The sequence below is a fragment of the Prionailurus bengalensis genome, chromosome E2, assembly GCF_016509475.1.
Source record: "Prionailurus bengalensis isolate Pbe53 chromosome E2, Fcat_Pben_1.1_paternal_pri, whole genome shotgun sequence".
Taxonomy (NCBI): Eukaryota; Metazoa; Chordata; class Mammalia; order Carnivora; family Felidae; genus Prionailurus; species Prionailurus bengalensis.
In genome coordinates, this window is record NC_057352.1 from 49,387,090 (window position 1) to 49,401,715 (window position 14,626).

The 14,626-nt window shown below is 54.5% G+C and overlaps 1 protein-coding gene across 3 annotated transcripts; it reads right to left on the reverse strand.

Annotated features, from left to right (window-relative positions):
* Positions 1-770: 770 nt before the first annotated feature.
* Positions 771-14,134, reverse strand: LOC122494457 (C-type lectin domain family 18 member A-like). 3 transcript variants are annotated; one of them, XM_043599666.1, is made up of 12 exons: positions 13,821-14,130; positions 13,219-13,310; positions 10,868-11,107; positions 6,078-6,175; positions 5,566-5,687; positions 5,269-5,376; positions 4,596-4,688; positions 4,086-4,192; positions 3,347-3,476; positions 2,958-3,054; positions 1,657-1,748; positions 983-1,144 (listed from the first exon to the last, which is right to left on the reverse strand). In XM_043599666.1, exons 1-12 carry the CDS (start codon positions 13,957-13,959, stop codon positions 1,107-1,109), a joined length of 1,356 nt encoding a protein of 451 aa, XP_043455601.1. In that variant the 5' UTR covers positions 13,960-14,130; the 3' UTR covers positions 983-1,106. The 3 variants fall into 3 exon arrangements, with proteins under 3 accessions (XP_043455599.1, XP_043455600.1, XP_043455601.1); XM_043599664.1 differs by lacking the exon at positions 2,958-3,054 and having other exon boundaries at positions 771-1,144; positions 13,821-14,134; XM_043599665.1 differs by lacking the exon at positions 2,958-3,054 and having other exon boundaries at positions 771-1,144; positions 13,219-13,338; positions 13,821-13,933.
* Positions 14,135-14,626: the final 492 nt, after the last annotated feature.

The window sequence follows — 14,626 nt, forward strand, 5'->3', positions numbered from 1 at the left end:
AGGGAGACACAGAATCCGAAGCAGCCTCCAGGCTCTGAGCTGGCAGCACAGGGACCCACGTGGGGCTCGAACCCACAAGCCGTGAGATCATGAGCTGAGCCGAAGTTGGACGCTCAACCGGCTGAGCCACCCAGACACCCCAATCATTGTCTTTTTGATAAGTTCCTTTTCTGCCGTGATTAAGTCACAACTGTTTCTATGTTTCTATTGCTTACAACCACAATAGAAACTGTGGCTGCTACACTTCTCTCCGTTCATGACCCCGGGCCACACTCCCACCTCCAACCAGCAAAGCAACTCAATGTTCACACATAACAGCGTGCAACTGGGTAGGGGTGCATTCTGGACGCTAATGATGGCACCTGCCAGTCTTCACCTGCCCCCACAGCCGCTCTCACCACTGAAGGGAGAGGAGGGCGACGGGGCCATAACCCACCCAGTTCCGATAATCACAAAGAAAGCGGGAACATGTAGGGGCGGGCACAGTGAATACAGGGAGAGGGTGTGGGCAGAAGCGCAAAGCCGACAGAGGCAGTGGTGAGGGGGAGCTGGAACAGGAAGTCAGGGATGCAAACAAGGCTTCCAAATCTGTGCATCACTCAGGGGCTAACACCACAAAACTTCCAGAGGGTGGTCTGGGTCATCTGGGTGAGCAGGGAAGGGACTGGGGTCGGGGGTGGGCAACCAGCAGGAAAGCCTCAGGCACCCTCTGGTATTCCCAGGATCATCCTGACTCGGCTAGATTCCCCTTCAAAACAAGCAGGCACAAGTGATTCATAACTTAGTTTAATCCTTTGTGGGGTGCACCCTGGGCAGTGAGGAGCCCCCATCTGCCCCACAGGGTCCGGCAACACACCGAGGAGAGTGGTCTCTTCTGACTGCCGGCCCGGGGCGCCTGACACCCATCTTCCCAATGAAAGCAGGCTGAGGGGCCCCAGCCCTCTCTGGGTCTGACTTGTGCCCCCTGCCTCACTTTCCACAGGGTCTGCGACCTCTGTGGATGTTGGGCTTGCAGCCCTGGCCTGGCCCTTGTTCCAGGCAGGTGTGCAGATGGGCACACAGGGCTGTGCCTCGGGAGGCTGGCAGGGGAGAGGCCTGGCTGAGTCTCAGGGTCCCACGGCCCACCGGGACATGTGCTCCTCCGCTGGAAAGGAAGCCGAACCGAGCGAGGGTCAGTGGCAGCCCAGGCAGTCCTCGGATGGGGACCTTCCTGTAGCTGGCCCTGAAATGGTTATCGTGCCCAGATGGAGCTCCAGACCTTTCCAGCAGGTGTTGCTGGGGGCCGGTTCTGGGCCAGGTTTCACCCCTGTTCCCCACTGTCGTTCACTGGGCCCTAGGGAATCAGGAACACCAGTGAAACCAACAGGTCCCCAGGCAGCAGCTTTAGTGACAGGAGGAAAGGGACCTTGGAGAGATCCTTGGCCAGGCTGTATTCCAGTCCTGCTGCTGTGCAGACGAGCTAAACCGGGCCCTTCTTCCTCTCTGGGCTTCAGGGGCCCGCAGGTACGACAACGCCCCGAGCGGGACATCCCCGGCGGCTCTGCACGCTCAGACTCTCTCTGGGCCTGTGACCTGGCTATCCTAGTGCCTGCAGCGGACCAGCAGGGACTTCAGAGGACAGGGACCCGGAAAGGGGAGGTGTGAGAGGGCCCTTACCAAACTGGCAGATGTAACGGTTCCGGGTTTTACAACGTTGGTCATTCCAGTTGAAGGCGGCTGATGCCTGCAGCTCCACGCAGTTGCCAAACCTGCCAGGCCAAGATGTCAGGTGCTCAGGGTGGACGGACAAAATTAGGAGCCTGGGGCAGGATTAAATCTTCCTCCAGGGGCGCCTGGGTGGCTCAGTTAAGTGTCCGATTCTTGGTTTCAGCTCAGGTCATGATCTGGTGGATCGTGGGATCGAACCCCGTGTCGGGCTCCTCACTGACCGTGCAGAGCCTGCTTGGGATTCTCTCTCTCTCCCTCTCTCTCTGCCCCTCCCCTGTCCTGCTCATGAGCATGCGCTCGCTCTCTCCTCTCTCAGAATAAATAAATAAACGTTAAAAAAAAATCTTCCACTCCAGCAGGCCACCTGCGTCTAAGAAGCCTAGGTGCCTCCAGCCCACATAAGGGGCTTCTGGGAGCAAGACCCACCCCCAGGCTCCCATGTCTGCCACTCAGGCCTCTGTAGCTCTTCTCAGGGAAGCTGGGAGGTCTCGGCAAACCCCCTACCTGGGCAGCAACTCCCCCTGCCCAGTGCCAGCACTCAGCCATGCCAGCCGGTGGGGGTGAAGGTAGGACCTGGAACAGTCAGGCCCATGTCCTTCCTCCCAGCAGGGAGAGGGTGTGCCTGAGAACCCAACCGGAACAGTGTCCTCTAGGTGACAGAGCAGGGGCATGGGCCCGGCTGCCATCAATGAGGTCGAAGGACATGGGCCAGATTTTTGGAGCCCTTAGTCCACACAGCCTGACTTCCTCTACCCTGCCCCCCGCTTGCCCTGGGCATTCCTGGGCTCTGATGACCGGGGCAGGGCCGCCTAAGCAGAAGACCCTCTGTACAGGCTGGCTGGGGGATGGGCGTGTGCAGGACTGGATGCAAATGGGTGGATTGCTAAAGACCCCAGAATCAGGGTGTTGATGTAGGCAGAGGAGCGTGGTGGTGGGGGACAGGTGGAGATAATGGAGGGCTGGGAGGACAGCTGAGGGAACAGTGGGGATGGATGGATGGATGGATGGATGGATGGATGGATGGATGGAGCCTTCTAGAGCTCCCTCTCCTTTATGTAAGCCCCGAGATGCTGGGCTGTGGCTCACATCAGCTGTACCCAGACTTTCTGGGCCCCGGGTAAGGCCCAGGCCCTCACAGGGCTCAGCCAGGCAGCAAGCCGGGTGGAGGTTATTCAGTGGCATCTGAGGGCTCAGCAAGCCGTCCCGCGTGAGAGAGGGAGCCCAGAGGAGGGAGGGCACTCCAGACTCACCCCTGGTTGTCAGGCTGCCCAAAGGCGAAACTGGTGAATGACTGGTGCTCCCCGGTGGTCCAGCGGAAGGAGTCCTTAGTGGTCTTGTAGGTGAGCCCTGGGCCCCAGCAGCTGAGGTTGGCCCACCAGCCCTGGGCCCCACTAGAGCCCAGGCTCCCTGAGAGGAGCGCCCCCGAGCTTGGAGCCTGCTGCCTAATGCCTGTCCTTAATCACCTTCCCAGCTCTTTCGGCCCCCAGGGGCTCTCCCCCTCCCTCTTGTCAGTGCTCCCCACAGGGAAGGAGGTCGCCAGCCCCGTTCCGGGTCCTCGGCCCTCATCACACCCTTAACCATCTGCTGGGGGAGGTTTTGCAGCCCAGATTCCTGCACCCCCAACCAGCCAGGCACTCACCGATCCAGAAGTTTCTGGTCTCAAAGTCGCTGTCGGTCACCTCGTTGGTGGTCTCCAGGTGGCCCAGGTAGAAGGCGAGGATGTCCTGAACTTTCTGGCTCTCAATCTGGGCTAGCACCCCGCCCTTTCCCTGTAACCCCCACTACACGTCACACTGGCAGGGCCCCAGAGCTCAGGCCGGCCCTTCCTACCCATCCCGACACCCTGAAGTGGCCAGGGACATCTTCTCCCCTGCCCCACAGCCTCCTGCTTCTTCGAGTAGGGGTCCCCCTTCCTCTCCCCTGCCTGCATCTCCTCTCTCTGTGCACAGGGGCCCAGACTGGCAGGGCCCTGACCTCGGGAAGGTTTTGTTTCATCTGTTCGGTGTCTTTAATACGTTTGAATTGGTTGCCAACATTAATAAATCTAGCGATGCCCATGAAAATCTGAATTGCTGGTGCTCTTGAAAAATCCCAAGTTCTGACCTCTGTGGACTCCTACACCTATGTGACAGCCAGTAGCTAGGACTGAATCAGGACGGCTCCTGAGGTGGGGGTTGGGCAAGGGCTCACCCCTGGGTCCCTCAGCTCATTAGGTGACCTCCTGGCTCCCATGGGCCTCTGAGTAACCCTGCTTTACACTAATGACCAGAGTCAGGTCAGAAGAAGTCAAAGGAGCCACTTCTCAGTCCCAGCTCCCTCCACTGAGACCCTTACTGGAGACCCTGGGGGTCCCTGGGAAGGCAGGGGTCAACCATCACCTGGCATTTCATCTTGGCTCCATAGTAGGTGTCTGCCTCTGAGGACACCATGAAGCAGTCTCCGTCGATCCTCAGGTCACAAGTGTGGAAGGGGAAGCGCACCTTGGCTGGGGACAGGGGGGCCTGACTGTGTGCGTGGGGACCTCAGACTCATTACGCCTCGCTCCCTGCCGGGGCGCCAAGCTCAAGAAGTCCCTTCCCCTTCCTCTGGCCACCCTCTCCAAGCCGGAGAGTGGTTGGGAGTCAGTGTTGTGCTGGTGAATGTGTAACAGTCGGCTTGCTTTCAAAGACAAAAAAAAGATACATAGAATTTGCCAATCTGTGCGGTGCAAATACCCCCACCAGGGACAATTTCAAGGTACCAATGTGATGTCACCGAGCAGGGAGTTGGGAAGAGATGTGCACAGGAGACTCCTGGGAGGCGGTCCGAGCTGGCTCCAACGCTCTGCTGCTGAGGGGGTCCCTGGGGTGTGGCCTGGCTCATCGGGGGACCTTGGGGGCAGGACTTACTGGCACACTGGGCTCCCCCATAGCCGACGTCACAGACGCAGGAACACTCCTCGTCCCGAAACCGGCCATGAACGCACTCCACGCTGCACCGCACTGCCAGGGCAGGCGGGGAGGAACAGAGCTCAGCCCGCAGCCCCGGGACCCCACGCTGCCTCTCCCAGGCCTCGGAGTGTGGGGAATGGCCACCTGCGGCCAGCACGCCCCTCAGGGACGGAACCCGTCCCGGCTTCGACTGCTGCTACTCTTGGTTTGATCTCCATTGTAGAGAGAAGCAAATTGGGGTTTGGGAGGGGGACCTGCCCATGGTCACCGAGCTGGGAGGGGGACACTGGGAGGAGAGTCTATTTCTAGATCCTGATAATGTCCTCCTGCTACCATCCACGGCCTAAGGGCCAGGTCGGAATCTACTCTGAATCCCCTACAAACCTCAGGGTCTGGCCGGCGGTGCTCAGGCTGTTTGTTGAATGACTATATGCAGTGACCGGGTCAGCAAGTACCTGGTCAGCACCCACCAACTCCCTCAAGACTCTCTCCAAACACTTTGAGTGAGTGCAACACGGCCCCTGGACACCCACGCAACACCGTGTGTCCCCCCACCCCCTGAGGCTGCCTGCATGTGCCCTGGGCCCAGACTTCACTCCCTGGGTGATCTGGAGCTCCACGTGCCCCTCACCTTGGCAGTATCTGCCTGTGTAGCCAGGGGGACAATGGCAGTGGCAGGTGCTGATGTTGAGACGTCCGTGGTTCCGGCAGCTCATGCGACATGGGTTCCTGGGGACCTCTGGTCAGGCGAGGTTGGAGCTCTGAGAGGGAACCTCCTTCAGGCAGCCCAGCCAGGTGCCTCCCGGGTGCTAAGGGCCACGGCTTGGAGGACAGTCCTACAGGACGCTGCCACCCTCCACGAGGATCACCACATCAAGCTCTCTTGTACCACTGACCCAGCAGGAGGCGGGCGGGGCGGGGCACTTACCACAGAGCCCCCCTGCGTGGTCCCAGGCTTTGAAGCAGCCTGAGACGCTGGCCGTGCAGAGAGAGCACCAGGAGCCCTTCTTATAGGGGGCGATTGTCTTCCCGTTTAGCTCCCAGTTGCCTCTGTGAGAGTAAGCACCAGAGAGGGCTACAAGGGCCTGGCCTGGGGAAAGGGCCTCGGTCCCTTCAGCTCCTTCTGGCCCGGCCAGGGAGTCAGGGAACAGGGAGGTGACAGGGAGGTGTCCTAGGAAAGGAAAAAAATGGCCTCCGAACTAATGCTAATGCTCCATACTTCAACCGGGCACAGCGGAACAGTGCCTCCAAGGACGGGCATCTGGGAAGCCACATTCTGCCTGGCCGGGCTCGTGAGTGCTGCCCACTTCCACACCCTCTCCCTTTCCTTCTTTCTGTGAGGGTGCAGACCAAGGGGCAAAGGCCTTGTGAGCGGGTGGGTGAGCGTTTTACCCTGGGAGGACGTACCCTCCACCCCACAACGCAGCGGTGGGCGCTTACCCGGGAGAATAGGCGCAGACGAAGGCTTCAATCTTCGCCTGGGCCCCAGAGCAGGGCTGCCGCCCGCAGCCAAGTTGGCTCGAGGTGGCCCACACGAGCTGCAGGAGACATAATGGCTCAGACCATCATCACGCCCCCCCCCCCCAGTCTTCTGGGGGCCAACGGCACTGACGATGCCTGTCTGGGGAGGGGAGATGCAGCCTCTGCCACAAACCAGACAGAAAGACAACTCCATCACCTCCCGGGGCCTCAGCAGTGGCAGCTGGGCTGGGCAGGGTTATGAGGACAGGTGGGAATAGCCTAGGAAGGCTGTCTGGGTGGGGGGAGTGGAGGGGTTTCAGTCAGCAGATACCTGAAGAAAGGAGAGAATCGTGGGTGGGTGGAAGTGGCAAAAGAAAGTCTTGGACAGGGCTTCTGGGTGACTCAGTTGTTAGGGGTCCAACTCGATCTTGGCTCAGGTCACGATCTCATGGGTATGCGAGACGGGGTCCCGCCTGGGATGTGGGCTGACAGCAGCACAAAGCCTACTTGGGATTCTCTCTCTCCCCCTCTCTCTGTCCCTCCTCCACTTGCACTCTGTCTCTCTCTCTCTCTCTCTCTCTCTCTCTCTCTCAAAAAAAAAGAAGTCTTGGACATCAAAGGTCTTGTGACCGATTGCACAGATGGCTACAACCCTTCACTCCTTCCTACAGCTCACGCTTAAATGTGCTCTTTTGCATCATGAGGAGGACTCTCTTTTCCAGCTTGTCTCTGGCTGGCCCTGTGGCTTGCGTGGGCCAACGGAATGCAGAAGTGATTTTGAGCCAGTTTTGAACCTAGGCCTCAGGAGACCCCACAGGCAGAGGTGAGCCAGCTGAGGCCACTCTAGACAGCCAGCTCCCAGAAAATCAGCCAAGTGATTGCCCTTGCACGTGGGCCCCACCAAGGCCAGAAGAACTTCCCCACTGGGCCCAGCTCAGATTGTCAACCTGCAGAATCACAGGATGCTAAACTTGTGGGTAGTGTATCATACGGCAAAAGCTGGTAGGTGTAGGTCTCGGATAGTACTCCAAACTTAGATTTAAAATCTTGAAATCAGCGATAACTTGGAAACAGCGCAGGAATAGTTCAACTCCTGCAGCATTTAAAATGACAACTGTGAAATAGGGAGACACAGACATGTAGTCATATATATGTACCCAATAATTAGAGAACGTACATTCTCTTTAGGGATGCACGGAGCTTTTGCAAACATTGACCCCCCCTCCCTAAACCACAAAGCAAGATTCAACAAAGACCAAAGGAACAATAGCCTATGGGCTGCATTCTATAAATACAATGCAATAAAATATCGAGTAAATAGCTTAGAAGTAAGGGAAAGGAGAAAACATAGAAAATTTAAGCATACACTTCGAAATCAAAGATATCATGATGGAAAATAGGAAACATGTAGAAATGAAAAATCACTGAACAGCAAAATTCACGGGATACAGCTAATGAAGTTTAGAGGGAAATTCATAGCTTTAAATGAATTTAGCAGAAATGGAAAGACTTAAAAATTAATCAAGAATATAAAAAACAATAGGGCTGCCTGGGTGGCTCAGTCAGTCAAGCATCCAACTTCGGCTCAGGTCATGATCTCACGGCTTGTGAGTGTGAGCCTGGCGTTGGGCTCTGTGCTGACAGTGTGGAGCCTGCTTAGGATTCTCTATGTCCCTCTACCTCTCCCCTCTTGCTTGCTCTCAGAAAAAAATAAACATTAAAAAATATTTTAAAAAAAAGAATAATAAACTGAATAAAGTAGGAGAAAGTAAATAATAGGGGCACCTGGCTGGCTCAGTCAGAAGAGCAAAGGACTCTTGATCTTGGGGTTGTGAGTTTGAGCCCCATGTTGGGTGTAGAGATTACTAAAAAAATTTTTTAAACTCTTAAAAAGCAAATAATAAAAATAAGAGCAGAAATTAAAAAAAAAAAAAGAAAAAAGAGGCTAAAAATCAAAAAAAGATCATTTGTTCAAATAGACACAGCTCTGGCAAGACTGGTAAAGAATGAGAGAGAAGGCAGAGATAAAGCTGAAAAGTTTGAAAGGACCTAGCTACAGACACAGTAAATCTTTTTAAAATCCCTGTCTAATTCTAGTTTTAAATCTCTGTTAAATACTGAACAATTCTGACCAATAAATTGGAAAACATAAAATGGACAATTTTCTAGAAAACAGAACTCGGCAAAACTATCTCAAGAAGAAGGAGAAAATCTGAAATGGTCTCTGACCATTTCTAAAAGTTGAATCAGCAGTTATAAATCCACACTTACAACGCATATACACACAAAACAGCCCCAAAACAGAACAAGGTCCAAATAGTTTTACAGGAGAGTTACAGCAAATATTATAGGAACTATTCCAGGAAAGAGAAAATGAGGCAAAATTTGCAATTCATTTTATGAGGTCAGGGTAGCATTGCTCTAACCCAAGTAAGGGCAGTATGAGAAAAGGAAATCAGAGGTCAATTTCAATATCAAATAATAATTAGCAAAGCAGATCTAGCAATGAATTAAAAACAACAGGGGCACCTGGGGGGGGGGGCTCAGTCAGTTAAGGATCTAACTGCTGATTTTGGCTCAGGTCATGATCTCATGGTTCATGGATTTGAGCCCCCATCAGGCTCTGTGCTCACAGTGTGGAGCCTGCTTGGGATTCTCTGTCTCCCTCTCTTTCTGCCCTTCCTTTGCTCACTCTTTCTCTCTCAAAAATACATACATACATATTTAAAAAACAACAACAGTAACAACAACAACACACACACACTGCATTACATTATTTCACATTACATGACATGCCAAGTTGGCAAATATTCAAAATATTTAACAACCAGTAGGCATGGGTACTTGCCAATCAGAACAGACACTGGGCTGAAGGAGGATCCTGGGACCCAATACTGTGCCAGGAATTCATTCTTTGCCTCTAGATCATGGGACAGATTCTAGGGGTCTCAGGGAAGAGGCTAGGCCAGGTGCATTCTGGGAACTTGGGGCAGCTACTGTTTACTAATACATCAGTATTTTAGCATTTGCATAACTGTTATAGCATATAGTGTGTAGATGGAGAATTTTCCTTTCAAAACTTTTCTATAAAGCCATAATTAAAATATGATTTGTGTGGGGATAAACAACAACAAAACAACAGAATAGGACCAATAACTCAGCAAAAGACTTACGGGCTGATGTGAGCTTGGTATATGACTGAGGTGGCATTATCAATCAGCAGGGAAGGATTCAATACTCAGTAGAGGATGCTTATTTGGAAAGACAATAAAATGAGATCCTATACCACACCTGCATGAAAAATTCCAGGAGGCATAATGACATCAATATGAAAAAGGAAAGCTTTGGAAGAAAAGATATTTCTGATGTCAGAGTGGAAAAGGATTTCTTAAACATGATACTACAAACAGATGAACTATACATTAAACTGAGAAAATGGATTAATACTAAAATCTAAAAGGTCTTTCATATAAAATATAAGATACACAAAGAAAAATATAAGCCCTATGCTAGGAAAAAATGTATATCCGTATGACCAACAGAAAGCATAAAGAATGTAGAAAAGATGCTTGAAAATTAGTAAGAAAAAGATGCACCGTGTTATAAAAATGGGCAAGACATTTGAACAGGTAATTAACAAAGCAGGTAATATGCTCAATTTCCAATTAAAAATCAAGTGAGGAAGCATTTCACAGCCTCGAGTTGGTCAAAATCGAGGAGCCTGGCAATACTGGGGAAGCGAGAACTGACTTGTAGATAGGAGTACAGTTGGCATGGCCACTTTGGCAATAACTCATAAGGTCGTAGTTGCATGCTATGCTATGACCTGGCCATTCACCTTCTAAATGCATCCTAGAGAAACTCTGGACACATATGCACGAAAGGAGCTGAAGTAGGCTTTGTGCATTGTGGAAGTACTTTTATTTTTTTTTAATTTTTTTAAAGTTTGTGTTTATTTGTTTTGAGAGAGAGAACACAAGCAGGGGATGGGCAGAGAGAGAGAATCCCAAGCAGGCTCCGTGCTGACAGTGCATTTGACATAGGGCTTGAACTCACGAACTGAGATCATGACCTGAGCCAGAATCAAGAGTCAGGCGCTCAACCAACTGAGCCATCCAGGTGCCCCCGGAATGACTTTTAATAGTAAAAAAGTAGAAATAACCTAGATGCCTATAAATTGCAGGTTATTCATAGTGAACCACCCATGTGTATCTGGGTCAATGGAAGTAAATCTTAGAAACATGGTCTGGGGTGGTAAACAAAACACACACACAGAGCGCTCATACGGGACTTAATAACACACAACCCACTTGCAAAAGCTGTAAAGGTATGAAAACACTTAGACATGCAGTAAAAGTATTAAAAATGCTTTGGCTTTGCCTGTGTTTTTCAGTGCTGCACCCTAGCGCCTAAACAATGCCAGGTACATAAAATAAAACAAAGGAAATGTGCTTGGGACGGATCCACCTGGATCTCAGGAAGGTCACCCACCTCTGGGGAAGGACAGAGGAAAGAGCAGGAGTAGGGCTTCAGTTCTGTTGTTTTTTTCTTCAGAGATGAGAAACAACCATAGTTAAACATTTTCTAAATCTGGGTAATGGGTAAAAGGGAGTCCATTATTTGATGTTTGAAATATTTCATATTTAAAGCTGAAAAAGTAAAACTATACAACTCGGGTGGAAAGTGACCACCAATTTCAGGACGAACGGTAGCCCTTCTGAGCTGCCCCCAGTGGCCCAGGGGCCTTGGAGCCAGGCGCACAGCCTCACCTGAGTGTAGTGGGTGCAGGTGGCATTGGGGGCACACTCGGCTGCTGTGTAGCTGTACCGCTGCCCCTCTGCGAACCACAGGCCCACCACGTGGACGAAAGATGCTGAACCCACGGGCAGCAGCTGCACGTTCCAGCCCACTTGCTGCGTGGCTCGAGGTGCCGATGCAGACTTCGGGGCTGGGGCACCACAGAGAGCCGCCTTGGCCTGAGCCCATCGGGCCAGGCTCTCGCTCCAGTCCTGGGGGCGGCGCAAACAGAGACGTCAGCAGGGACCTTTGGGCCAGGCCTTAGTGATTCAACCTCCCCACAGGGTGTAGGCTCAGGCAGAGAGCACTGAACGGGGATTCCTGCTTGGCCACCTGACCCCTCCAAGCTTCTTTCACCCACTTCCCCCCCCCCCCCCCTGCCCGGAGCCAGGGGAGGTCAGTCTGGACCTTGGAGAGCAAGGAACTCTCCAGGATATGTTTGTAAAAGTACCAGCGATGTTTGGACACCTGACCCAGAGCCTGGCTCTACCCAGGCCTGAGAGCTCCCATCCTTCTGACTCCTGTGTGGGTGCCCTTAGGCCCTGCCTTGGGCACCACCCCAGGAAGGGGGGTGATGGGTGTTCCTGAGGGAGTAGTGTTAGCCGGGTGATGGGATGGGCTTCTCTGGTATTTTTTCCTGTCTGGTAATGCGAGCCCTGGGCAGTGCCCAAGCCTTGCAAACTGGTTTTGTGTTTGCCATTAGGTACAACTGGTCTTGGCCATTGGTAGAAAGGTTCAGTTGCTCCCACTTGACTTTTCTTTGATGCAAAAGGCCTCAGCAGCCATGCTGCTTTGTCCCGTTCTCTAACCCTGGCCTTGGAGTGCGTTGGGGTGCCAACAGGGAAGCAAGACAAGAGAGGCTCCTGGCCTCAGGGCTCTGGCCCCAGCCAGCACTGTCCTCTGGAGCGGCCCCAATCTTTTCTCCCCACCCACAAACCAACAGACTTCCCCTCATACCCCCACTGCCACCCAGTAGTCCTCTGTCCTCTTAAACAAGGGGCTCATTGAGGCACCTGGGTGGCTCAGTCGGTTAAGCATCCGACTCTTGATTTTGGCTCAGGTCATGAACTCATGGTTCACGAGTTCTAGCCCCGCTTTGCTCTGTGCTGACAGTACAGAACCTGCTTGGGATTCTCTCTCTCTCTCTCTCTCTCTCTCTCTCTCTCTCTCTGACCCTCCCCTGCTCACACTCTGGCTCTCTCGTTCTCAAAATAAACCTAAAAAGTTTTAAATGAGGGGTTCAGCAATGAAGACGACACGGGTCACCCCATAACCATGCCCTGGCCCAACCCAGCCACCCCATTAGCAGTCCCCTAATCTCCACGAGACTCAACATGAGGACAGTAAGGTACCTGTGGGGTAAGATTGTCATGGGGATTGCAACTTCCCCAGAGCCTCAGCCTCCACTGGGGGAAAGCCCTAGAGGGCTGCAGAGGTGAGGGAGGCTGAGTGGTGGGGCTCCATTCTCATCTTTTATGAAATGCTCTTTTTCTAAGACTTTGGTCAAAGGGGCATGAAAACTATAGAAACTGCTGACCAGGTGATCGGGACGCCCCCATGCCAGGCGCTTGAGCTGGGAGCAAGGAGAGTGGGCAGTGGGGGCCAGGACCTGCGCCTGAGGAGGGGCAGAGCTGCTGCGGAGCAGGGAAGGGGGGAGAAACGACCCCTTCCCACCGGCTCGCCCCACCCCCACCTCCTGGGAAACTGACCCGGGAGCTCTCAAGGTCACCACCACTGAGCCAGCCTGGAGGAGTTTATGGGAGGCAGCCATGGGGAACCCTGCCCACCCCCACACGATCCTGCTCTCACTCCCGGGCCTGTTAACATGGGCCGGGCTTGCGTTCCTGGGCCCCAGATGGTCCCCGCCCGCCCGGTGGTCCCAGTTGGTGTGGTGGGAAATCCTCCCATGCTACCCAGCCCCCAGTGAATGAGGAGGGAGCTCACAGGGGCCCCACTTAGTCATCCAGACAAACCATGAAGAAGCACTGGGCCCTGGTCACATTCAAGCCCCCTCCCTCAAGCGGGGTGCTGCTCCCTCCCAGTCCTCTGCCCCTCTGATCCTGCTGGGACTTCTTTGTGGAGCACTCCTTCCTTGTCTTCTGGTCTCCCGGGCAACGGGATGGGATGTGAGGAAAGGCCAAAGAACTGCCCTTCTGGGAAGCAGGCAGCTGCGGAGCCCCTGCAACCAGGCATGGTCCCCTCAGTGGGCCAGGTGACTGGCTACCCCCCTGCCCTGCTCAGGTGGATGGGCGCCTGGTACCAGTCTGGCCTCCTGAGCCCTCTTCACGTTTGCCCCTCCAGCCACCCTCTTGGGGGTCCTCACCATTCTCTGCATGTTGGCTGCAGGAGGGTGCACCCGGCTGCGCAGGCGGTTGTGGAGGGACAGGAGCAGGAACGTCTCCTTACTGCTCAGAGCTGGGGGTGGGAGACAAGGTCAGGCCCCCTGGGTGATGGGGTGGGGGTCACCGTGGCAAGATTAGAGTGCAGCCCTGCCCTTAGGAAACAAGAGCAGGAGGGGCTGGGGAGGATGGTGGGCATACGGGAGGGCTCGTGCAGAGGGATGGGAGACAGGTGTGGGGCTGGGAGAGAGGCAGGTGCCCAGGCACCCTTGGGCTGAGGGCTGGGGTGAGGGTAACAGGAGGGGTGAGGGCCAGGGGCTGGGTGTGTGGAGGAGTCAGCCCTGGGGCCCCTTGGCTGGTCTTCCTCCTGGACCCCCCAGCCTGGGCCCACTCCCCTTCATTCTTCCTGCTCCCCAGCCCCCACCCCCCAACCATCTTGGGCCCTTGGACTACCCAAGGGGACTCTTTAAACCACAGCTAGCCTGCCCAGGGCTCAGGCCTGGGAACTGGCTTCCAGCAGCCCCGGAGCGCCCCTCTGCAGAGCTCACAGCGGCTCCACCTCTTTCCTCACCCGGGGGCCCCTTACCTCTAGGCGCTGGAGTGTGTTCCTCCTGCGGCAGCAGCACCTCCACCTCTGTCTGGGCCATGCCAAGGAGAGCCAGAAGTATGGGCAGGAGGCCAGGCCAGCGGCCCCCCAGCCTGGTGGAGGGCTCTGGCCACAGCATGGGCCACTCTGGATGTGGCCTGGCTCAGCCGTCCAGCCCGCTTCCCAGGCTAGATAGAGTGTTCACAATCTCAAGGGGTCAGGCTGTACTGGCAGACAAAAGGGGGAGGCTGGTGAGTAATCGGTGTATCCCAAAAGCCTCCCGTCGGCCCTGGCATGAGAGAAAGCCAGCTCCAATCCCAGGGCTCCACCCCCCTCCAGCCACTGGCCTGGCCAGCAGCCCTGCCCATAACAACCAACCCAGCAGTGTGCACTGACCCTGTGGCCCCTGCTAATCATTGCAGGATTATTGGAGCCCTTGGGGAGCCCTGGGAGCCCCCGCCGATTGGCCCACAGACATTCCAGGGCTGTGGATTAGCAAATGATGGCCGTGCCCTGGCTGGGACAGTGTCCTTTGGGCACATCGGTAGCTTCTACTCCCAGGCCCAGGGCAGGCAGGCGGGAACTGGGCAAGACCCCAGGGGAATTCTTCCCTTTCTCGGGAAGCTCGTCCCAACCCCCAGCCATGAATTAAACATAGACGGATGGTAACCACACACCAGGCAGGTGCCACTGGTAGGCGGGGGCACTGAGGTGTTGGGTTTGTAGGGGAATAGGGGCTAGGGTTGCACCTGTAGGCCGAAAAAAAGTGCCTTAGGACTCGGGGCGGTGTGTGTCTGGGCAGTGTC